The sequence below is a fragment of the Lutzomyia longipalpis genome, chromosome 1, assembly GCF_024334085.1.
Source record: "Lutzomyia longipalpis isolate SR_M1_2022 chromosome 1, ASM2433408v1".
NCBI classification, from domain to species: domain Eukaryota; kingdom Metazoa; phylum Arthropoda; class Insecta; order Diptera; family Psychodidae; genus Lutzomyia; species Lutzomyia longipalpis.
This window is the reverse complement of record NC_074707.1, coordinates 39,471,190-39,497,609: the sequence shown is the minus strand read 5'-3', so window position 1 is coordinate 39,497,609 and position 26,420 is coordinate 39,471,190. Positions and strand designations below refer to the sequence as shown.

The 26,420-nt window shown below is 33.2% G+C and overlaps 1 protein-coding gene across 8 annotated transcripts in view; it reads left to right on the top strand.

The window, feature by feature from the left end:
* The window catches only part of LOC129787283 (cell growth regulator with RING finger domain protein 1-like), a 35,917-nt gene that overhangs the window by 7,833 nt on the left and 1,664 nt on the right, over positions 1–26,420 (top strand). For 6 of the 8 annotated variants that reach the window (XR_008750214.1, XR_008750208.1, XR_008750209.1 and 3 more), the window contains 7 exons: positions 273–498; positions 5,156–5,325; positions 10,648–10,828; positions 10,975–11,125; positions 14,838–14,945; positions 17,018–17,246; positions 17,345–17,602. Coding sequence is in view for 1 of the 8 variants with exons in the window: in XM_055822742.1 (XP_055678717.1) it covers positions 392–498; positions 5,156–5,325; positions 10,648–10,828; positions 10,975–11,125; positions 14,838–14,945; positions 17,018–17,246; positions 17,345–17,520 (1,122 nt within the window). In the remaining 7 variants the exon portion in view is untranslated. Of the gene's footprint in view, positions 1–219; positions 499–5,155; positions 5,326–10,647; positions 10,829–10,974; positions 11,126–14,837; positions 14,946–17,017; positions 17,247–17,344; positions 18,745–26,420 lie in introns of those variants that run through there. The other 2 variants (XR_008750210.1, XM_055822742.1) reach the window with 2 other exon arrangements.

The window sequence follows — 26,420 nt, the reverse complement described above, 5'->3', positions numbered from 1 at the left end:
AAAAATTACATAGCCTTCTAATTCAGTCTAACTTAAGAAATCTTAACTTTTCTTAAGTTTTCTTAACTTTTCTTAAAAAACCTGAAGTTTTCTTAACTTTTCTTAAGTTTTCTTAACTTTTCTTAAGAAATCTTAAGTTTTTCTTAAGAAAACTTAAGAAATCTTAAGAATTCTTAAGATTTCTTAAGACTGTCTGAATGGTGAATTTCACCCAATGAGTGCAAAATGGAGACATTTTAATAAAATAAGTTCTTCAATAAATTGCAATTTAGGGGTTTCCATGTGACCAAAAGGACTTTTACGGGGAGATTTTGTGCGTGAGGTGTGTTGTTATAGAGAGGAAGAGAGAAGAATAAAATCGCCAAAAAAAGCGGAGGAAAATCACACAAAGATGAGCTTCGTCAACTCCATACTCTTCACATCGTCGGAAATGAGCAATTTTCTCCCATTCTTGGGAGTTATTGTCTGCGTTGGAGCCATGCTAACATTTTTAATCAAGTGAGTGATTTTTTTTACATGCTATTTCACTTTTAAACAAAAAAGTTTCCCTCACCTCACACATCTAAGTTGAAGAGGAAAAAAATCCACAAAGATCACCTCAAAAACTCGTTAAAAGCACCCGAAAAAAAAGCCGCCACAGCTCTGCAAAATATCGTATATAGATACATACATGAAAAAAAAACTTATAACCTTTTCGCTCTCCACCACAGACTATTTCTCGCGGATTGTGCAAAATCACGAAGCACACGCAAGAAATTCCGTTTTCCAAATTTTTCTCTCTCGTAGTCGTTTTTTTTTATTTTTTCAAGGATGCACCCATAATGTCGCCGTCATTTCTCTTTCGCTGGACAGACTCGCGCGTAGCCACTGTGAGATCATTTTCACATTGTGATTTGGCAAATTTAGCATGTTATATACCCCGCGAGTAGTGCAATATGGGTCGCGCACGCGAATCACCTTGAAAATTCAGTGGGAGGATTTGTGCCAGGTCATAACGTCGTCAGCATCCCCTTTTCGGAGAAACTTTTACATGATTTTTAATGGCATTCTGCATACATTTGGTTTGTTAAACATTATTCTGTTATGTCCTTTTTTGCAAAAAAAAAGTTTAAACTCTTCGAACACGAAATTCAAGAGCGAAACAAGGCAATTTTGGAGATATTCTTCTGATTAGTTAATTAAAATACCGATTGAGTGGTATTTCACACCGTTTATCTTTGGAATTCTTTCTCGGAGGATTACTGTTCTAAAAAAAATGTTTTCGCGAAAGGAAATTTAAAGTAAATTCATCGAACCAGATACTGAATACAAATTGGAACCAAATTTCGCTGCATTTAAAACACATTTATAAAAAATTCATTAACGTTTTAGCTTATACGGCAGCTGATAGATTATTTTGCCTATTAATCAATCTATACGGTTTCAGTTTAGATTAAAAAATTAGTAGTAAAGCATTTAAAAGGCAGTTTATGAATGAATTTAGATGATCAAATAATTCAAATTGATTAAATAGAATTCTATAAGCTTTGAAGATTTTATCTCTGTATCAATTTTATTTTATTTTATCTTGAGCAATACACAAAATTTCTAAGAATATCCACCTTTTGCTAAATTCTTTTCAATGAAATATTTTTCTTACATCACACGCTAATTAAGTTTGTATGTTTGAGAAGCGATAATTCAATAATTTTGCGCCTATTGCCGAGATTTCCATTGATAGCTTCTTGTAGCAATTAGTAAAAATGCTTTTTTCTCTCACTTTTTGTTCAAAAAGTATACATACTGATAGTATACTGATAAATCAAACTACAATATTACTGATAAATTTTTATGCTCTACGCAAAAATTAACAGCACCAGATACGCGAACATAATTCGCCATTATTTTCAAGGTAATGTTCTGATATAAAAGAATTACTTTTAATTGAATTGAAAAAAACTGCAGCGAATCTCATTGCAATTAACTTTTTGTACACTTCAACTACATTTTTGTGCTATATCAATTTAATCTGGATTTAATTAAAGAGACCACTTGTCGGTGGGTTTGTGTAGAAAAAAGAACATAATTTTCAATTTGTCTTTGAGGAAGTAAACATAAATACATAAAAATTGATTTTTTTGGATATAAAAAAAAAGACTTTTGCATTAAATTGGCACAATAAAAGTTGTGGGTAAAATCTTTTAAAAGTTGCCTAATTAGCATAAAATTGAGCTTGTTGATTGGACCGGGATTGGATTAAAATCAATTCCGGATCTCTCGCTTTTTTTGTGTGAAAGAGGAAAAGATTTTTAAATTACTTTTAAATTGATTACAAAGTTTAATATTTTTCTGGTATTGAGGAAACCTTTCAAATAACACTCCTTTACATTTTATTATTTATTTTATATACAAATCTTTGTGGGTATGTATACATAACATGTTGTGGATATTTAATTAAATTCAAATTGTAATTGAGAATCGTGATCTTTAGGAAATTTATGCAAAAGATGAGCAATATTCTGACTAATACATGTCTAATATACCGTCTAGATCTCTACTTGAATGAGATTATTTGTACAGAAAGAGAATTTAGTGGAGAAAAACAATGAAAATTTCATTACAAGTAGCTCCAGTGTGGAAGCTTTTTCGTGCCACATGGTCATCCGAATTGACCACAAACGTGATTAAGTGTCTAAATCGTCTCATTAAATTTCAAGTCTACATACATACGTAACGTACATAACATATATAATGTATAGTTTTATTTACATAGACTTCATAAACAATTGAGAGATGAAATTTGATGTGAAAAATATCGTCATACATGCAAAAGAAATGAGAGGCATTTTAAAATAATCTTTATAAAAATTTTTTTATGTTTTAAATGAAAGGAAAATTTTTAAACTTGGGCTTTGATTAATGCTCCAAAGAGTTGAATTATTTAGAGGGAAATTAATAAATAATGAAGAGGAGAAAATAAAAGTGTAGAGAGACACAAAAAAAACACAATTAAATACCGTCAAGGAATTTAATTTGTTACAATCTCCCCATTTGACTATTTTGCATCTATTTTGCAATTTTTATTAGCTGATTCACAGAGTTTTTGCTCAAAAATATCACACAAACTATAAATAAGTAGGAATTCAGAATATTTTTACAGGACTTTATGCAGATTTTGTCACACAGAGATTTTCTTGGAATTAGATTTTGTTAAACATTATGTATATATGTTGTGCGATAAATTTTTTTTCATGTATTTATTGGTCATCTGATGATATCATGAGGCGTGTGACATACATATATTGCTGAATGTGTTTATTGTTATTATTATTGTGACCACACTGGACGACAATGAACTTGATTAATAGCATAAATCAATGAAAAGTCCCATACAAACGCCATGCGTAAAGTGAGTTTGTTGTAAAATGGTTTAGGCTCTCTTCGGGCACATGCAAAAGACTGTGTGTTTGTTGACAAATTGACGACGATATGCATGGTTTTTTCACATATGTGAGGGCAGAAGACAATCATACCTTTATATATTTACGCTAATATGGTAAATTGATATGTTTATGCGGATGCAACAATATGTAATAAATTAAATTTGCATATAGAAAGATTGATGATGGCGCGTGTTTTATCTTCTCACTAAAGAGAAAAATATCCGAGGGTGGAGATGAGGAAAAAAATGACAAAAAACATTTTATATTCATCATGGAATCGCCGGTGATTAATTACGTTATAATCATGGTGGGTTAGTTTAAATATTCAAAGCTTATTCACGTACAAAATGCCACAATGTGAGACTAAAGCTCAGATTCTACGAGCTTTTGAGGCAACTTTCTTAGCTCATTTGTCGAGTTTATTGATTTATTGATTACCATTTAAGAATTAAATCCCTCCAATAAATTTTTTGTCTATATGCTGTCGCTTAAGGACTTAAATATGTACATATATTTGGGAAAGACTTGGCATTGATAGCATGGTCAAGGCTGGCATTTACGGGGGAATACAATGAACTTCAAATATATTAACAGTTTCTTCTGTATACTTTCTACAAGAAGCTTTTAAATGTGAGGTCACAAATCATTTAGCCAACTAACCCATATGCGAGAGATTTCTCAATGCTCTATGTAAACTAGAAATTCTTAAAATATTTCAAAAGATCAATGAAATTTCAATAAAGAGACCATGATTGGGTATATATATTTGAAAGTTTATGGAAACGAATGTGCTTTCAAATTTCAAGTTTTTACTTTCTGGTGTGGCAATGCGCTTTATCAAATTAACTATGCCTCAATAGAGAGAGAAAGGAATTTGCTTTTCATGTTTTTAGATTTAACACACAAAAAAAAACATAACTACAACGATGACGTCGATAGTTTGCGAATTTTTTTTTGGTGTAGAGATTTATCCAAGAATAAAAAGCAGCAGAGGCCGATGAATTCTTGGAGAATCGCGCAAAATTATAATTTTATTCAAACTCGTGGCTTCTCTTATCAGAACAATGACCAAAAATTGCATTAAGAGTCTGCTCGTGTTCTTCATTTAGCCGAAAATGTATTTTAAGATTAATTTTGTTTCCTTTATGTGGATCCGAAATGATCAAAAGAATATAATGGGTATAAAATTTTGTAGACAAGTACAAAATAATTTTTTTGCGCTCTGTCTCAAATGTTATGACTGTGAGAGGAAATTAGAAGTTTTTTTTTTATTTTCAAAAAATAGCAAAACACACGTTATAAAATTTAATAACATATTCGCACGAATAAATTGTTTTGTAGCTCTTTTTTTTCCTCTGGACGCTGTTTGTTGTTTATTCGTCTTATTCATAGAAATGTATGAATAAAAAGATACAATAAACTCGCGAAAAAAAAATCTCACGAAGAATCCGCATTAGAATTTTATATTTTGTGTGTATCATCGCGGTAATTGTATGATATTAAATATTATATCTGAATATGATGACGTTATATTGCTCAGAAGATGATCTGATCACGTTCGCATTCGCGTTGCGGTATTCCTTTCAACTCACAGCCACGTGATTAATTTTTGGAATATGGCTTTTAGAGATGTTTTTAGATTGTCTTTAAGACACTTGCAGATATTTTTGGGAAATGATTCTATATATTTTGCATAAATTTATCTTTGTTTTTTTTCTTCTTGTTAATTACAGAGCGGCCATAATACTGCGTGTCCAAGGCGATGGTGGAGATGCAATTCGTGCTACAGCCGTTTCAAATACACACGCCAGCAGTCGGATGCAGGTCCCAAGGCTCAAGATGACACGAGTTCACATACCTTTTACGTTCCGGCTGCTGGAGAGTGTAAATACATCGTATGAAGGTAGGGAGCACATCTTTTTTCATTACTTACAATATCTTCTTTTTTTTTTGTAACATACGGAGCGTCTCCTTCGTACCAATGTACTCATAAGTACCATACAGAGGTGAAGAAAAGTCTTTAAACAGTTTAAAGAATTAAGAAATAAAAAGCATAAAAACAGAGGAATATTTGTCCTGCGAGCTTTTCTAGAGCTTTTGGACAAAAATAAATAATTTTCAGTGTTTTCAATGAATCTTCTCCACATAAAACTCGACTAGGCCAATTTCTTAATCACCCAATAAATCATAAAAAGCCCCCATACCCTCATGCCTCAATTCTTTTACGCACCAGTGTGTTTTTTATTATTATTAATTCATTCAACATGAGGGGAGGTAAAATATTATATTCATAAATGTAATTGGTTGAAATTGACATGAACTTGAGTTTCTTATACAAACATATGCATCTCTCTCCTCATAAATATTCCGATGCTTTAATAAGCAGAAGTTCTTGTGGAGTCAGCATTCGATTCTCATTGTGTCTTTGTTGCTGGATATGGGTGAGTCCTTCGGAAAAATTTCTTTAATAAACACCCAATAGAATGTCACGCTAAAAGTCACAATGTTTATGTATTTGTCTAAAATAATATATAAATAGATTTTGATGGAGAAGCGTGATCAATTGAAATTCAGCAAATGTTGCAACTCTTAAAAGAACTTGCGTTTATATACCACACATATCATTATACATTAAAAAAGCTTTACGATCACGAGGGAGAGACAGAGAAGGCAAATCATCCAATGAGTTGGAAAATTCAACGAAAAAAAAAACCAAAGCTCGATGTACGAATGTAAGATACGATATTTTAGAGACTCTTCGCGGTGGCCCCGTACTTGAATTGTATGCTAATCATTTATTGTTGTATGATTGGGACATGGGGGGATTTCTCTGGGTGTTTTAGCGTTGTGATGGTGTGTCAATGTGGTGTTTGACCATTTTCATCTCTAAACGTAATTGAATTAATTTAATTGGCAATTTGACACTGAGAGAACTTTTGGGATGTTCTAATCTTGCACAAAATTATACTCTCTACTGGGGATTTTTTTCCATTAGGATTATTCTCAATGAAATGTCAGAAAATCTACATCAATGGAAGATTTTGGGGGATTTTTTTTTCAACTTAGACAGCAGAGCTGAAAGTAAAGTAGATGATTGATACATCAAGAACACAAAGGCGTGTTATTGAACTAGAGAGAACAACTTGTTTAGGTTGTTTTTCAATTTAAGAAATCTTAGACTAGACCTTACACTTCAATTTGCTCTTGATTACCACGCAATGAAAGCACAGAGCCTTGTTGAAGAACAAAAAAGTGATCTCAGAGATTTCTCAAACAAAAATTTGTGAGAAAGAATTTCATTTTATGAGGCAAAACAAATTTAAGGTCGACTTTTGGGTGTGAGCTTTTAAGAGGTGTGAATGAACTTTTATTAAATGATCTCTATTTCGTCATTTTACTTCCATTAGAAAGAGTGTGCATTCGATCATCCCTGACCCATGGCGTTCCCGGCATTGCAAAAATACTTCCTTACCTCATTTTCTTTCCTTCCACAGCATGAAGTTTTAACTTTTCTATTGCAACTCGGTTTAGTTAAAGCTTTTCTTTTCAATTTAACTGAATAAATGGCAAATTTTGGTGTTTTTTCTCCAAAGCTGTGGGTGTTACATAAACTCTGAGCCTCTGGGTAATTTTTTGGCTTTTTATCTGCGCCCCAGATAAAATGGCAAAAAATGTAGTTTAAGTGACAATTTTATAAGGTAATCCCCAAATGTATCAATTGCACGAAATTGAGTAAGAGTTCTCTTTGCATTTGGATACAATTGCTGAATAGCCGGGTGACATGGATATTGTTTGTCTACGTGACCAAATGAATTGGTTGTAAACAGATGCCCACATGGTATTCATAAATGGAACCTGTGAGATTTATCTTTCATCTGGCTCTTTTTTTTTTCAACTTATTTTTTTTTGGCTCTTGCTATGCGCAATTTTAATCCAAAAGTAGCGTGTGCAATAAAAAGGGAACTCTGCGAGCGCGGCGTGACATGCTCAGAGGTTTATTTTGTGTTAAATGGTTGATTGGATGCTGGTGGATGCTTATGGAGAGTCATACTGTGTGAGAGTATATAAAATATGTGGTTTAAATCTCAAGGTCTTTAGTTAAGAGCAACAAGGGTAACTTTCCATCCTTAGCGTGTCTTCTCTATCTCACAACCCGCGAAACTTGCTAGTTTTCCTGGACGTATTTTTTCGATTTTTTTTTATTATCTTAACACTCATTAAAATGCTGTAAAGTGGACTTTTACACATTGATAAATTAAAGAATATGATCAGACGTTTTATTTTCGTGCAAAAATTCACAAAATTGCGGAAGTTTCGCGAGTATTTCTTTTTTTTTTTTTTTTGCTGTAAGTTCACTGAGAAGAGAATGGTCACAGGGAAGAGAATATGCGGACAATAATGATGTGGATTAGAATGAAACCAATTAGCTGGGTGATTACGGGGGTCTCTTTTAAAAGTTTTAACATAGTTGCGTGAATTTTTGTTTACCGAGATATTTATTAATGAGAGTCCATCAAAGTCCAAACAAATCGCCATGATTTATTGTTTTTTTTTGTACTTCATTCTGTGTTACTCCCGGAAAACCAATGAGATACAAAAGCTTTTTATGGATTGAAATAATTATAATAAGGAAGAATAATTTAAAGAGAAAAAATACACACGGAATGGAGTATTACACGCGTGTAATACTTCTTGCTTCAACTCCTTTTATTTTCAATCAATCAAAACATCTATTGGAGTGGGATTGAGATTTATTTGACTTATAATTTGAAATATTTCTTCGCCTCTTTTTTATGTATTTGACGTAATGTTGGTAAAAAATAGTAACTACAATACAGGGTGCGGCAAATGTGTATGTTCATAAATCTAATTTACATACTCTAAACTTCTATTGTTGTGCTAAATTTATTCTGTTAATTTTCCCACTTGTACTTGAAGAAGGACATAAGATGCTGATTTTTCTTATTGCTGCTTAATTTCCTAAATGATTTGGTGTTAGAAAATTGAAAAATTAATCTAAAAAATGGCAAATCTTTAATATTTTTTAATTCTTTTCGTGAATTATTATATTTTATTGGCATTTCCGATCTTTAAACTCTTCTTCCTAAAAAAAAAGGAAAAAAAAAATATTTTTATGAGCAATAAAAATGCATTCGAACCACCACACCCTGTACGCTACATACATTGTTGGTCACAAAACTCTGTTTTGTATAATATGGGAGAATACCAACCAAGAGATGTGAGATGAAGAAAAAAGTATAAAGCGAAAGAACGGTAAGTAAAACTTACGGGCTGTGATTCTTTCTTTGTCAGTGAAATGTGAAATTGAGTGAAAATTGAGAATGGGCAAATTTTGAGGAGAGACTTACTCGCGAGCCGAATCACAGCCAACGCGTAGAAATTTTGAAGAAAGCCTTAATCGTGGCGGGCGTTGGCTGTGATTCGGCTCACGAGTAAGTCTCTCCTCAAAATTTGCCCATTCTCAATTTTCACTCAATTTCACATTTCACTGACAAAGAAAGAATCACAGCCCGTAAGTTTTACTTACCGTTCTTTCGCTTTATACTGTTCCATCCATGCTATATTTAATTTTTATCTTTGCAGTTTATATATATTTATCTTTGCATTTTTATATGTATATATATAATGTATATATCTATGCATTTATATATATATATATTATTTTATTTTATATGTGTATATAAAACGCCCCGCTTCGCGGGGCGTTGGACTTATGCAACTCAAGATATGACATGTAAACTTTAAAACGCGATATCTCCGGAACGGCTACATAGATTTTCTTCATTTTTGGCATGGTGATAGATACTATAGTCAACTATAACATATCAAAATATGAAGCAATTCTATAAAGCGGTGCTCGAGATATTCATCGAAAACACATCGAAAATTTTGTTTTCGATTTTAGCGCCACTTGCGGACATTTTTTGAACTTGCGATGTTCCGAGCAGTTGTAGGGCTCGTTAATATCTTTCATTTGAGCCCGAGTTGATCAAAATCGGTCAAGCCGTTCTCAAGTTATGGCCGATTTTCGATGAAAAATTGTGGCGGTCATATTGGCTAAACGGCTTGGCCGATTTTCGAAAATGAGGTATCGTTGGAAAGGTCTTGATGGCCCCTACAACATATCAAAATTTCAGACCTCTAGCTATAATAGGGCCTGAGATATAGCGAAAACAAAATTTAGGGGTTATCCAAAATGGCGGACCGGGGGGTGGGGGGTCGGATTTGACCTCATAATCGGATGTCTTCCACCCGATATTTAAACTTTGCCGTTGACCGCAAGTCTCTATCTATTACCGTTCTCTTGTAATTTAGCAAAAGGTTCCGGACGGCCGGACGGCCGGACGGCCGGACGGCCGGACGGACGGCCGGACGGACGGCCGGACGGAAAGATTTTTGGCGCATACGTTTTTTGGAATGTAGGGACCTTAATTCGTGCTCATCCCGAGTTTGAGCCCGATCTGACGACTTTGCATTTTTGAGTGTACACAGAAGCTGTGCTTCTTTTAAGAAAGAATCACAGCTAAAAAGAGAGACGATTACAAATCTTGTCGATCAGAAGCCGTATTTTCGTTCACCAACCCGCCACATGCAACAAGGTTAACATGTTCATTTTTTCTTCGTTGGATATCACTCTTTTTTTCACCTCTTTTGCTTTGCGGGTATTATTGGCACAAGAAAAACTCTTTCGTTTGACGTACGAAAATGCTTTGGGTATATAGCGCAAAACTGGATTAGCGTGGTCACAACGTGGGTATAATTTGTGGACAATTAAAAGTATATTTACCTGAAAATTAATAGCAAATAGAACGTGCTTGGTGCGGACATGCTTATGTATTGCCGGCTTTTTTCGCTCAATGACCATTTATTATTTACACTGAAAATTATTTCTAAGATTATTCTTCTACACACTTATGTAGAATTCTGCGGATTTCCCCAAAAAATTAAGCATACGAGTACATACGGGTAATTTAAATAACAAGTGAGGGATTTTTCTGCTCAACTATGTCACGTATGAAGCTTTTATTGCGAGAGGATTGCGAGAGATTTCTTAGAAGTCATAAAGTGATCGGTATATTGATTTGTCTCACGAAGCGCTAGAGATTATGGGAAAGTCCTATGTGCTAATTGGGTTAAAAACAGACAACAAGAATGAGGAATTCGATTTTAAACATTATTCTTTGTTTGTTGGTTCTCTTTGCAGAAGTTTGCCTTGCTGTATCCAGCCAGGTGAAATACACGTTACAAGCTTTTTGGGCTGTCTCCATCAGAGAACTCCACATGTCACTGTGGCGACCGTGGAGTGAACTCCGTGAGGCTGCCTACATGCGTGATCGCGGAATTGTTGATGTTCAACACTATCAGCATCTGGCTGTTGATATTAGGTGAGAGGGAAATTAAATATGCTGCAACATCGCATGCAATAATCCATCCTGAAATGTCAATTAACACAAAATGATTTCAGTTTTTTTTTTGGAATCTCTGATTATATTTTATTTTATCTGTTTTTTTTTAAATCTTTTTCATTTAGGAATAAGTCCCCCCATAGTGAAGAAATCATCACATTGAAATCACCAAATTCACCTCTTGCTCTAGGAGCACCACCAAGACTGTCCTACCCACTCGTGATCTTTCTCATTCGTAACTTTGAGCAAGACGAAATTCTCCATCCGGATGAGACTGTAAGTATATTGAACTTCTTTTGAAAATATTTCTTGAAAGATCTTAAATTTTATTGAGCAGAAAACATTACTTTTTATGCTACTAATCTGATTGAAAATTAGTCGGACGACGACACAAATAATTCGAAAATAATTGCAGAATTATTTTCAAAAAATTGTTTTTTAGAAATTGTGGAAATTGATTCTTTTCGTAAGATTTTGTTTCAATATTAATTTTATTAAGGTACACACATATCCACAATAAATACCAGAATTGACGAAAGATACAAATTTCAAAACAAAAAAAAACATTTCGGAATAAAAGAATGACCTCATAAAAATGTATATAAAAATTTTCATTTCCGAAAGAAGGTGGAAACAATTAAAAATAAAAAAAATTGTGCAAAGTTTAATGATTTTTTTCCACGCATTATATTGTGAAAGTCTTCCATTTAAATTAATTTCCTCTTGTAATTTGGTGAAGAAGCAAATCATCCTTCCTTTATTTGGGCATTTTTACAGATAAACATACAAAATCCGGCTTAAAGAGACTCAATAAAATCTCTTTTGATGACTTTCTCAGAGATTTTTTTTGCGTCTATTTCAATAATTTTTGTCGCATTTTCTCTTTCTATTTGACTTTTTCTCACTTTTCACAAAATAAAATACAAGAAAGAAAGTAAAAGTTGATGCGTTGGAGAAAAAAAAAGAAGTCTTGTCAATTTAATAAACTTAATTTCTATTCATCCGGACAACTTTCTTTGCATAAATATGCCTTCGAGGGGGATGGCACGTTTGCTGATATTAGTACAAATTAAACGTGCATACCACGTTGTTGATCAAGAGTTAGTGAACAAATTTCACCGCAAATGATGAGGGGGAAAATTTGCGTAGAAATGGCTGTTTTTTGTACCTCCGAAAAGTCTCTCAATTGATATTTTTTTTATTAATTAAATATTGGTGTCACGAATCTTCAATGAGACAACAATGACTTTTTTGTTACAAACAAAAACAACACAAGGAAAAGTCATAAAATTAAAAAATTAACAAATTATTTCACAGCAATTTTTCCTCTCTCTCTTGTTTCACTTGGGCTATTGTTTATTCCTCCCACAATTTTTGGATAATTTGTTTTTTTGGCCGAACAAGAGTGAAAGTTCAACTTTTTTGACATACAAATTTCCATATTATTCACAATTATTTAATTTTATTCATTACACTTATTTTGTACTTGTTTCATGGTGATTTAATTCATATATGCAATAGCATTTGAATAAAAGAAATTTGTATGTTTATGAGGTCCTAGAAAGATAATATAAAATATTTTTATTTGCTTATTTTAAACATGAAAAATTCATCTTTTATATTTATGTGGTGTCTTCAAAAATTTCAATTTCTACAAATGCCCTGAAGACACAAAACTCACTACAAAGAGGCACGAAAAGCGCAATTACTCTTCATTTTCAATTTATGCGATTTCTGCAGACAATTTTTTCGTTTTTATATTTTTTCTTAAAGAAAATTTATTTATAAAACGGTAAATTGGTAATTATAAGACTCCTAAAGAGAGCTAGATGAAAAAAATAGTATTTGAAAACGACGGTGATGATGATGAAGATGATGCAAAAAAAACTACTTTTGCTTTCGACATTGACTTTTGTCGAAAAAGCGAGCTCAACACTTTTTTTTCTCATCTTCTTTCTTGGCAAATCATTTGCACACACCGTGAATGGGGTATTTGTTGTGTTACCTACTCCAAGAAAATAATAAGATACTTGAGGAGAGTATGGTACTTGATATATTAGCGTGGTGTAAAAAAAACGTTCCGTTTGATGTAGATCAACAATACTTTGCCAAGATGAAGATGATGAGTAAGAAGCAAAAAAAAAGCACACAAAAGAGCTTTATGGAATATTCTTCAAATGACACACATTTGGAACCTTTTGTGATTTTTTTCTCTTCATACTTTTGCTTAACATTTTTTCGGTGAAAGTTTTACGTCTTCTCCTCATTTTTTAAAAATCTTTATTTTTTAGGGAAATAATGGGCCTTATTCAGCGACCAAGAAACCCTTGAAATTGGCTTGAAATCTTGAAATTTCAGTACAAAATTCAAAGATTTCAAGGGTTTCTTGGTCGCTGAATTAGGCCCAATAGATTGAAAAATATCGAAAAAATCCAAAAATAGATTTTATTAATCTTTATAACAACCTGTGAGCATAAAAATTCCATTTAATTCTTTATATACGTGGATCTTGATGTTGATCCTGTTCAATAAATTCGGCTTTATAGATTAAGAATTTTGATTTTGGCTCAAGGTAAATGACTCACTAAAGTTTTTAAACTAATAATAGTCTTGTCCCTCGAGTACAAAAATTACTTCCTTCTCCTAAAAAATGCACAGAAATGTTGTTTAAGATCATAAAACGTACGACATATCATTTAATGTTCTTAGCACTTTTCCTTGGTCGTACATTAAACTGTGATCTAAAATTTACTTTACGAGCTCGTCGACAAAAGTGAGGTAACCAATGAACGGAAGAAGTATCAAAAGTCATTGAATTGTGTTAGTGTGTCAACTAATAAACTTTTATTTTACGATTTTTCGTACAATTACATGGAATCTCTTCTAAAAGGCGGAAATTAAAGTGCCAAAAATCCCCAAAAAATGAGCAATGATTATAAATAATGTGGCAATGTAGGGGGAAAAATAATTTGTGGGGAAGTTGTAAAATTTTGTAAGGTAATTGAACTTTTAATGAAAATCTGCGATTTTTTTGGCAAAGCATCTAATATTTTTTTTATTTATCTAAAAGAAAGACTTTTGATAGATTTTAGAACAATTCTTTAGAGAAATTTATGTCTAATCTGTCAAATTTCATCAGTCAAAATTGTGTACAAAACTTTACCACAATTTTACAAAATATAATATTTTCCTACCTTATTAAAATGAAAGCACGTAGGTGCTATAAAACAATAAAATGAACATTGTCAAAAAATGCACAATAATATATTATGCAAGAAGATTGTCTTAAATGCATCTTGACTCCATTGTTAATACAGAACAATATAATAGTTCCCATTAAATTTCAGCTTGTAAACATTTTGCAAATGACTTATGAGCTTTTTTGTCTTTTAATTTCCTAGAATAAGTTAAATTACCTTTTAACACCTCTGTTAATTATAAAATAGCCTTTTTTGTTTTACTACTAAAGAGATGTTTGGAAATCTTAATGTTATTGTTTCCATTCTTGTTTTTACAAGAATTTTTTTTTATAGAGATCTTACAAAAAAACTTTTCCATTCATCTGCATAGACAAAAAACATGCATTGAGCTGCTTAATGCAAAATTAAGAGAAATATTTAGGGAATTTATGGTGTAGGACGACAAATATATGCGAACAGCCTCGATACCAAACTGACTTTGTGCACGAATTTATCAATGTAAAGATTTAAAATGTTTGAACAATTGCAACAATATATTCATTTAAATAATTCACAATAACAACATTGTTGGGTGTGAAATTTATTCTTCCGGCACATTGAGGTTTTCGTGGTTTATCTTTTGCATGCGACTGTTGTCGCGCACACAATTCACCCGTCCTTGCTCGAACAATGCAAATGTGGGGGACTTTGGGGTTTTGCTAATGAAATTAAATTCATTCCAAGATTTATTTTGTATTGAATGGAATACATTTTCTTAATTTTTTCTTCTTGTTTGTTTGTTTTTTCAGGTGATCTTGGTGAATGTAGTTCATCTGAGAGATCCAGTTTGTCCTCTTCCAACGTCCGTCTTGGCGCAGTATCTCAAACAATCGAGTGGACAACTATCGTGTCTTAAGGTGAGTTCTCCACGTTCTCTACTTTAATGTTAAAAGTACATCTAGATTTCCTCATTTTGCAAGATTTTACTGCTATATAGAAATATATCCTCTTAATGGGATTCTGTGTTGATGGGTAAAGAGAGAAATGTCGGTTGAGTAAGATTATAATGGAATGTCACTGCGCTTAACTGTTCATAAATGTATGATCGATCATTGACCTCCTATACTTCTTTCCTCATCACACATACTGCTTGAATTGTTTGCACATCAATGGGAAAATCTATGAGACTTGAGTGATTGAGAGTCTGTTGTCTGTGGCATGGATAATATTCTTTCGTCATGATCTTCTCTTTAGACACAAAAGGAGAGACATGAGATTATGTGATGAAATAAAGCATATATTTAAATAAACAACTCACGATCGTTACACATAGAATGGAGGATCCTTAACTTACAATGGGAATGATATGAGAGATTCTTCAGTTTTTTTCTCCAAAAAGATTTGCTTCAAGTTCCCTCAAAATTCTTTCAATGAATTGGCATTATTTGTTGTTTTTAATTGAGATCTTTTAAAAACTTAATCTCTAAAAGAATAAGAAAAAGAAAGCTTCACTTCTGCTAAGTAAACGATCTTCCGGGTATGCGTCGTTGACCTACTAAAGTTAGTATTTCAAAATGCTTTTAAAAGCTTTAAAAAGTCAATTCGAAAGTGATCCGTTTCCTTTCCTTATTTTGTGTTAAAAAAAATTTCTCTTAATTCTCGAAACTCTTGATATTTTTAATTAATTAATTCAATGGCCGGTCTGAGCAGTCCCTTATCGTTTTAATCACGGATCCCACCATCATGAGTAAAGTTTGAACTTTCGCTTCTCATCCAATGGCATTAGGAAATGCAGTGACATTCCTTGCATAAAACTTTATACGTTGGTTTCGTTTAAATCTCTCAACAAATATAAATATTTCTCTCATCAACTTTTTCCCAAGACCGGTTTGATTAGAAAATACAACTTCAATAAAATCCAAAAAATTACATAAAATGGGATTAAGAAAAATGAGTTCTGAGAAATCTTGAGGATGATCTGACTTGTGCCACCAACAGGGGCAAGAGTGGAATGCACGGCGGTTGATAATGATGACGATGGTTGATTGTGGCGTTCAACAGTTACAAAAATTATGTAATTCCTTACCTCTCTTACATTTACATGCATGTAGGTCATGTCTTTATTATCATTGTGCGCGCCAATCGCGAGAGTCTCTCTTTCGGCGAGATACATAGAGCATTTCTCATTCATGCTGTATATGCGATCCCCGGTGGTATGGCCGTGCGGCTGCTGCAGAATGATGTAATTCCAACCGCGCGATGTGTGTATTTATGTTACTTTTTTCGTGTGCACCTCAAAGGTGTTTGATGTTATATATGCAAAAAAGATATCTCAAATATGCCATACACGATCGCGTGGGGAATTTCCTTCGTGCTCAAGCCGGTAACTTGTCTCTTTTATTTTAAATGCTTTTTATGCTTCATTATTTCTCACCACCACCGGAATTTATATATCCCGCATGCACTTTTTGTCCTTCTTTTTCATCTCTTTTCTTTCTTTTTTTTTTGGTCTCTCAAGAACCTCGTGACCTAATTTCACACCACACTGCAATTTTGAATCATCGCTGCATTGTTGGAGGCTATAAAAACTTCTGTATTAATGTCTTTAAAAAAGAAAAAAATAAGAGAATTAATTCCGAGAAGTGAATAAGATTCTCATAGCCTTCATTCATGACATTCGACAAATCCAGATATTTGAATATTGGAAGACTTGTCTTAAAAATGGTTTTATTTATTTCAAAGCTTTCTTTTTAAGGATTATAAATGATTGTCTTTTATTTGAAGCTAAAATTGCCAATAGGTGGCACTCGATGCAAGATCCATAAATTAAAAAGAAACTTTTTAAAAAATGACCGTTAGAATAAAACGATTTCAAATCATTTATTTTATATTTATGATTAATAAATTTTGGGGCTAAAAAATATGCAAAACCAATGTTTTCTTTATCAGGTTTTCTATTCAAAATTAATAATTTAATATTCTTTCACAGCAACTGTATCTTGCCACTGGAGATCCACTCTCTGGCGATGAGACGACAACACCGATACAGACAGGATCTCTGTCTCTGGCAGAGCCTGTTGCTTGTGCCGGCAATGGTGGGCCCATTTTGTGCTCAGATGGGCCCCAAATGGAGCAACTTTGCGTGGTGTGTCACTACTTCCCGCTCTCACGTGCTCTGCTACCGTGTCGGCATACCTGCATCTGTGCCGTGTGCTTTTGTAAGTTTAAACTTTTATTCTAACCAACATAAACTATTTTGTGAAATTATCATTTGAAAGAACAATTTGTTTGGCTTTTTCTTTTGCAACAATTTCAGCAAAACTAGAACGATGTCCAATGTGTAGGGCACCTATAACCAGCTACTTCTGCATCAGATCAGAAGAGTACCTACCCCCAAATCACACCGAATCACGACCAGCCAAGACAAAAGGGAATGTCCACTGGTTGGATGCTCTCAATGATCGTTTAACGGACTTTTTAGGATTTAGATAGGCTATTTGAAATTTATTTTCAATGAGGTCTGACAAATGAAGGATCACACGATGGATCATCCCCCCACCCTGTGAATGAATCGGTGAGTTTACTTAGTTGGTATACCTTTTCTTTTCTTAACTTTCCCCTTTGAAAACTTTTGTGAATTGTATGGAAAGAAATGAGAAAAATCTAATTTAAAATAATTAAATTCTTCATGTGATTTTCTCAAGTAGAATTTCAAATAATTCAGAAAGTTACATAAAATTCGTTTGCAAGGCAAAAACAATTTTCTTCTAAACATTAATTGAAGCTGTTTTTGTTGTCCACGTGTATGCAATATTTTCATGTTTGGGTGCTTTTGTATATCACGTTTTATGGTCAATTGCTTTTAAAATTAATTGCAAAATGATCAAAAGAGGTGCTTAGTTTGATTGAAGCGAGTATATGACATAATCATATTAAATGTACTTGTACCACACGTCTCATTACCGTACACCCGACACTTATAACGGATTCCCAAGAAGAGCAACAAACATAATAATCCAAATTCTTGAGGGCGTTTTTGGGTCAAAGAAACCGTCCTTTAGTTGTTTCTTTTTTCTTACATTTCTTGTTCTCTCGACCTGCACAAAATTGCGGCATCAACTTGTTTGACCCCATGTTGCAAAAAATTTCTTTCTTAATCTTAAAGTTGCTTGTTCTGATTTTTAATAAAACGAAATTATAATAACATGCAGCTCAGCATGGAGAGGTATGAGATCGCAATCTTTTGCATAATTTATTCCGAAAAGAACAGTTTAATGTGCGACTAAACGGAATGAATAATGAGTGAGTAATATTGTGAATTTTCTTTACCAGTGTTTGCAATTGATCTAAAAATAAATTGCAAATTTATGCTAATCGCAAATTGTATTTGTGGAGAGATAAATACCTCTAAAGTAAAAAATGACAATTTAAATGGGAAAACCCGAAAAAATGCACTCGATTTTTCTCTTGAAATTAAGTAATTTATAGTTTGTGACAGATTTTTAATTGCGTGTTTTTCTTCAACCGTATAAAGAGACCACGATGGATTTTACAAGATTTTATGACTCATCAAATTATCTGCAGATTTGCTGCAATATCTCTCACTCTCCACGTATATAAATGTTTGCCAATTTTTTTTAACCAAGTGTGGACGATGTAAAAATATATAAAGCATCTCTTTCTCTCTTTAGTTTTTCAATCTTTACAAAAAATAAACTACCTATGAAAAAATAATTATATTTTGCAAAGATATAAAAGGAGGATGCACATACAATATAATGACGAAATATAGAGTAGAAGAGCAGGTTGAGAGGCCAGGTGATGGCGTTGTGCAATTTTGGATGGCTTGACAATGTGCAAACACACAATTATGTCCAACACCAAGAATCATGCAAATTTGAAATTCATGCCTCAGTGGAAATTGCTGCTTTGGGTAAATGCTGTTACTTTGGCCAGGAAACCTTGAAGACTTGCGGCAGTCTCCAAGGCATAAAGTGGGTCAATCCAGCGTGTGGAGTGTTTTTTTTTTTTGAGCTCAACTTCGCACCATCACACACCAATCATGGCAATAATTTTTTTTGGTGCTTTTGACCAATAATGTGTTAAGAAAAATAAACCTCCGCCGATCGATGATGGTGATGGTGAGAAAATAATGTGAGAGACAACAAACTCTTGAGGACTTTTGAATATCACTTTTTTGGCAATTTCTTCTTTAGCATTTAAAAAAAAAATTAAGTGGGTGCAGTAATTAGTTTTGATTACTCTTTTTGGGGTAATTATGTTCATTTGACCCTGATGAAGATCCGGCGAAAAAGTTGGTTTAGAGCAAATTGTGTAGATTGACCTGGTTTTGTGTCAATAGGGTTAAGAAATCAATTTTTTTAACCTTGAATGAAAGAAATGTTATTTCTCTTTAAATTTTTTATTAAATTAAACTTAAGAAACTTCCCGCATCTTATCTCAAAGATTAATTGTTTCTTTTATTATAATTTTAAATTTCTGCATAAATTTTGCACAAGGAAAAAGCTCACGCAAGGCTCTATCTCACTCTCATCATCATTTGTCCTTTAACCAACACGGAAGAAGATAAAACTTTTTTTTTCTAATTCCAACAATATGTAATTTGTGCGTACGTTGTGTTGAACGCTGTCAGCAAATACTTTTGGTCCATGTTTCGTACTCTGTCTAAAATATATTTGCAAATTCCTTTAAGCTAAAACATTCATTTGAAGCGTCTAGACAAATTAGACACTAAACAAGTTAATTAGTTGGTTAATATTAACAGCATTTTTCACTGTTTTTTTATATCTCTCTTAAACTCCTACCCAAGATTTATTTTAATGTATTTTTTGGTCATAAAAAACAGAATGCAAAATGTGAGGGCGTAACAGAAGATGTCTTCAATTAGAGACATACTAATGTGGGGAAGATAAATTTCTCAGAAAGCTTTTAATTAAAGAAGAATTATGGTTTTAAGCCCACTAAATCATATACATATTTCATTGGTAATTTGAATGTTAAAACACAATGACGTATTAGAATAGAGGAAATGCAAATTTTTTTCACCTAAACTCTCCATTTAACTTATATTGCACGAAGATCACTTCAAGATCACACACGAGTGCTCAAGATCATCAATAATTTTATATCTTTCTGTTGTAATATTTTATTGCACGTTAAATTGTACAATTTTTACTATTTTTACTTCACGAGGGAGAACCTCTGACCCTCTATGATGGAATAAGTTTTAGTTAGATAAAAGGTTGTGCTATAGCGTCATAGTGAGGAAAATAATGATAAATTGTGTAAACATGTGATACAATGATGGTTCAATTAGCATTATAGCATGTACTGCAGAGTATCACAGGGAGGTGCTAATGCTATAACGCAAAAACCATGTGATTACGTTCATAATGCTATACCATATGTACATTTTATGAATCAATTTGATTGACAACAAGCCATTATCACTGGGGACAGAGGAGAGTTTGCTGCATTTCTCAATGGAGAAAATAAAATGTTTTCTATTGCTTTTTTTTGCTCCCACCTCTGCATTCAATATTACCTATATTATGTAGGTATGTAATTGTATATAAGACAACGTATATATTGGCGTGTTGTCATTGAACTTGACTGACGCACGCCGAGACAACACGGAGGGAAAGTGTTTTCAAACTCTCCAACTGGTCACAACTGATTATGTGAAAGAGGCCGGTTTTTATCCATACTATTTTCTTCTTTTTTTTTTTTAAACACACCTTATGGCTCTTCTCACACGTACAGAGATTACAAATTAATTGGTGTGCGGCGGCATAAAGTTCACCGCGGAGGAATGTGATGATGGACCAACAAATCAACTTAATTTTTTTTGTGGGTTACAAAAAATCCTCGTTTAAGTCGATAAACTCGGTGCAATAAATTGCGCAAAAATCATTTTTAATAATTTTTCTCAGTGGTAATCTGTGAATGTGTCAGAGGAAAGGCAATCATCTATTCATCAATTTAATGTAGTCTGCATTTTTTATGCCCTAAAAATGTCATTTCATAATTTTTTTTTTAAAGACCAAAATGACCCAAAAGATGGTTTAATATTTCAACGACCAGCCAAAATGCAGAGACAGATATCATTAATTTGGAGATTTTGTGGTACTCTTAAAGTATTCAATTTAAGCCATTTGGCAGCAGTGTATGCGCAAGTAATCATTGTAATGAATAATTTAGTATATTGCGTTCACAATGAATTTAATTTAAAGTGCAAGGAAACTTTGATGGTTTCACGGACACACCAACAGTTATGCCCGTTGAGCCCCTTTTCAGTTAAAGATTTTTTTTATAACGAATTTCTTAATGTCTTCTGTATGATATGATGTCCTAAATTCAAGAAAAAATAAACTCTTAAAATTAATCTTAAATCGAAATTTTCAAAAAATAATAGATCTAACAAAAGATCCTAATGAAGCTAGGCGAGAGAAATCAAGGATTTTTTTTTACACAAAAGATACGATCGTCGTTAATATTATTTTCTTTTGTCACAAAAAAAGCTCACATATATATGGAGAAAGAGAGGAAAAAACATTAAAAAAAAACAACCATATACATATATGATGTACAACATGACATGTGAGAAATAATTGCAGTAATAATGTGGCCGTTACAAAATCGATTAAATAATAACAAACAAGGTCAGTTTGGCTCATTTGTTGCAGCAAGAAATTGGAAATTTTTATGAATTAAAAGAAAATACGATGGGATGTTTTTTTATTATTTTTCTTTCAATTGCATCAATAGGTAAAAATTAAAACAAATAAATAAGAATCTCTATGTGAATTAGAAGAGTTTATTGTATTGTACAAGGTTAGATTGGGTTGTAAGGAGATTCAGAACATTGTAAATACAACATTCATTGCAATTAATGAAGATCCACAATTAATTTGTATCAATGCGTAAAAGTCTTAAATTTATAGCCCATTGTTTTAGTCGTTTTAGTGAGAAAAAAGAAGTATCTTTTAATCTTTGAACTTAACTGCCTTACCCCACCTATTTTCTTTTCATTAAATTCAGTTCATTGATCCAAACACAATTTTCTTACAAAGAGAGAGAGAGAGAGTGCCGCGGGCTGACTCTCTGGATCAATGTACCACATACATAGCACACAAGAATAAATGTACTGGTAAGCTGACCAAGCTTACGGGAGCTGTGTTTCTTTCAGTGTACCAATTTTGTGAGAGCAAACTAGAACGCGAATTCATTTAAGTACGCGCAAAGTCGGGAAAAGTTGAAAAGTCATACCCTAAGAAATCTTTAGAAGGCCATATCTCGAGAACGGATCCATAGATTTTCATAAATTTTTTTTTGTTTGAAAGGTCTTGAAGTCAGCTATAACATATCGAAAAATGAAAAAAATTTATGTCGCCATTTTCGAAAAATTCAAGTTCGAAATTTTCGAAAACTTTGTTTTTGACTTTAGCGCCTCTTGCGGTCATTTCTCGAAATTGCAATGTTCTAGACATTTGTAGGGCTTCACGAAACCTTTCATTTGCGCTTGAGTTGATCAAGATCGGACTTGTAGAACCCGAGATATGACATGCCAACTTTGGAAGGCTATATCTCGAGAACGGATCCATAGATTTTCTTCATTTTTGGCATGCAACTAGATAATATAGTCAGCTAGAACATATCAAAAAATGAAAAAAATTTATGTCGCCGTTTTCGAGATATTCATCGAAAACTCATCGAAAATTTTGTTTTTGATTTTTGGCCCCCTAGCGGTCACTTTTGAAACTTCGTATGTTCTAGAGAGTTGTAGGGTTTGTTGAGAGCTTTCATTTGAGCCCGGGTTGATCAAAATCGGTCAAGCCGTTTTCGAGTTATGGTCGATTTTCGATGAAAAATTGTGGGGGCCATATTGACTAAACGGCTTGACCGATTTTCAAAAATGAGGTATCGTTGGAAAGCTCTTGATGTCCCCTACAACATATAAAAATTTCAGATTTTTAGCTATTACAGGGGCTGAGATATAGCGAAAACAAAATTTTGAGGTTATTCAAAATGGCAGACGGAGGGGTGGGGGGGTGGATTTGACCTCATAATCGGATTTCTTCAGGTCGATATTTAAACTTTGCCGTTTACCGCAAGTCTCTATCTATCACCGTTCTCTTGCAATTTAAGTTTGGAATCCGGACGGCCGGACGGCCGGACGGCCGGCCGGAAAAAAAATTTTTTTGGCGCATACGTTTTTTGGAATGTGGGGACCCTAATTCGTGCTCATCCCAAGTTTGAGCCCGATCTGACGACTTTCGATTTTGCTCGGTACACAAAAGCTGTGTCTGAAAGAAACACAGCTAAAATGAAATGAATGGTGAGGCAAGTAAAAGGGTAAATGTGATCAGATCGACCCACTTTCCCTGTTCTCCAACACACAAAAATCTACACCGCAAAACTTTATTTTATTCCACTTAGCAATGCCTCTTGTTTCACTTGGTACACCACACAATTTTGCCAACTTTTTTTTCACGTGTGAGAATAATGATTTTTAATTTATCTTAATTGGTGAGAAATGTTTAATTAAAGACTTCCTTCCGAAATGATTGTATCGCGCAAAATATTAATGATGTTCTTGTACTTCTTTTTCTATTTGATCGTCTTGATGTAATTAATAATACAACTTTGTCTGCACTTTGTCTGCTAGCTATTTTTTTCAAGTTTGAGAAGTTTTTCGCACTTGGTAAAAATTAATAAAATATATATTTTAATTTGATCATTTCCTATGAAAAATAAAGTAAAGAAAAAATTGTTAAATTTCTTGTTCTGATCAGACTTAAATTTGAGATCTTTACCATAAAATTTGAGAACAATTTTGACTCATTTACAAGCATCAAACGATAGGTACGTGATCATTTTCATGTCATCAATCCTATTCTATTCACCATATTTTACAGATCTCAAATTAAAATATTTCTTCTATACCTTCTCTCGAAATATTCTAATAGGCAATTTAAAATACAAAAATAGTTGATGTTGACTTTGTATCTTCTTAGCATAGACCGCATAGGCCAACATAATTTTACATCTGGGGATTTCCAGAGAAAATTTATAAAACAAAAAGCAAGTCTGGGCAGAGCTTTTTAACAAATTCAACAAATTCAAATCTCTCAAACCACAAAAATTTACTGACACGCGTGGCATAAATATTGATTTATTATTTATTTAGGCAAAATGAAACATTAAATGTGATAAAATGAGAGAAAAAATCAACATAAGAATAGAACATAAATTGGGAGGGAAAATCAACGAACAAAATGCCGAATGGCTAATTTGAATAAAAGGAAATTATTATCAAAATAGAAGGTCAATATCTTTCATTAATTTATATCCAATAATCATATATGGAAGAATATCTTGAGAATTTCGTTCTCTCCGCTGAAAAATTATTTATTTATTGAATGTAGCATAGCGGTCAATTACATTTCACCACAGCGCGCATTTGCATTTAGAGTTCAAAAAAATAAACAATCTCAAATAAAGACTGAAGGAGAGTTCTCAAAAAGAAAACAAATTTCTCGAGACAGAGAGAATTTTAAGAATAAATAACGAATAAAAATATCGGTACTTCTTCCTCAAAAACCATAAGGAATGTTGTTTTTTTTGCAAAGCAAATAACTTTTCTGGGAGGATGGGGAGAGCAAAAAAAAAGAGGTTGGCCAAAAAGGAAAACAAAAATAAACAATTTTAAGCATAAACTATGGGCATTATGAGTCAGAGATAGAGGCCGCGCGAAGATTGGTGTTAATTGTCATCAAATATGCCATCAACGGCGCGAAGACACAAGAGGCCCCTTGAGCAAAAAAAAAAAAGATAATGAACTTTTGTGTTCTTAAGCACTTCTTTTTTTTTTGTGCGCACAAAGTTCTTTTGGGGTGAGAATCACCGGGAAAATATGTGGGGAATAAAAAGTAAATATTTGAACAAAACACCTCGACCAGACACATAGTACTTTTTCAATGAAAATCGTGCGCGAAAGAAGCAATTATTTGCATTCTAAACGAAGAATGAGTCATACAAAAGAAAGTAGAACGTTTTGTCTTCTCTTTGCGGTTGTTAGAGTAATTGTGAACGTACCATATACTTCTTATTGTGGTTGTTAAATGGCCATTTATTATAATGTGGTGCATTGAGAAAGGAATTTAAGAGAAAATCTATTATTTTTCTCTTTTTTTAATGGGACAGTTATGTGATAAATCATATCTTTTTCTTTCAAGAAAAGAAAAGCAAAACGTCGCTGGAAATGTAGTACAATTTTTTTGAAGTATTTTCCATTTTTTTCTTTCAATAAAAATATGAATAAGGGATGATCCAATAATTTATTAAAACTTTACCTCATCATTATTAGCTGTGATTCTTTCTTCAAAGAAGCACAGCTTCTGTGTACACTCAAAAATCCAAAGTCGTCAGATCGGGCTCAAACTTGGGATGACCACGAATTAGGGTCCCCACATTCCAAAAAACGTATGCGCCAAAAATTGGTCCGTCCGTCCGTCCGTCCGGCCGTCCGGAACCTTTCGCTAAATTACAAGAGAACGGTAATAGATAGAGACTTGCGGTCAACGGCAAAGTTCATATATCAGGTGGAAGACATCCGATTATGAAGTCAAATCTGACCCCCCACCCCCCCGTCCGCCATTTTGAATAACCTCAAAATTTTGTTTTGCTTATATCTCAGCCCCTGTAATAGCTAAAAATCTGAAATTTTTATATGTTGTAGGGGACATCAACACCTTTCCAACGATACCTCATTTTCGAAAATCGGCCAAGCCGTTTAGTCAATATGGCCGCCACAATTTTTCATCGAAAATCGATCATAACTCGAAAACGACTTGACCGATTTTGATCAACCCGGGCTCAAATGAAAGATCTCAAGAAGCCCTACAACCCCTCGGAACATCGCAAGTTCGAAAAATGACCGCAAGTGGCGCTAAAATCGAAAACAAAATTTTCGATGAGTTTTCGATGAATATCTCGAGCACCGCTTTATAGAATTGCTTCATATTTTGATATGTTATAGTTGGCTATAATATCTTTCATCATGCCAAAAATGAAGAAAATCTATGTAACCGTTCCGGAGATATCGCGTTTTAAAGTTAACATGTCATATCTTGAGTTGCATAAGACCAACGCCCCGCGAAGCGGGGCGTTTTATATATATACACATGTAAAAGTAAAGTAAAATATATATAAATGCATAGATATATACATTATATATACATATAAAAATGCAAAGATAAAGATATATAAACTGCAAATATAAAAATTAAATATAGCATGGATGGAACAGTATAAAGCGAAAGAACGGTAAGTAAAACTTACGGGCTGTGATTCTTTCTTTGTCAATGAAA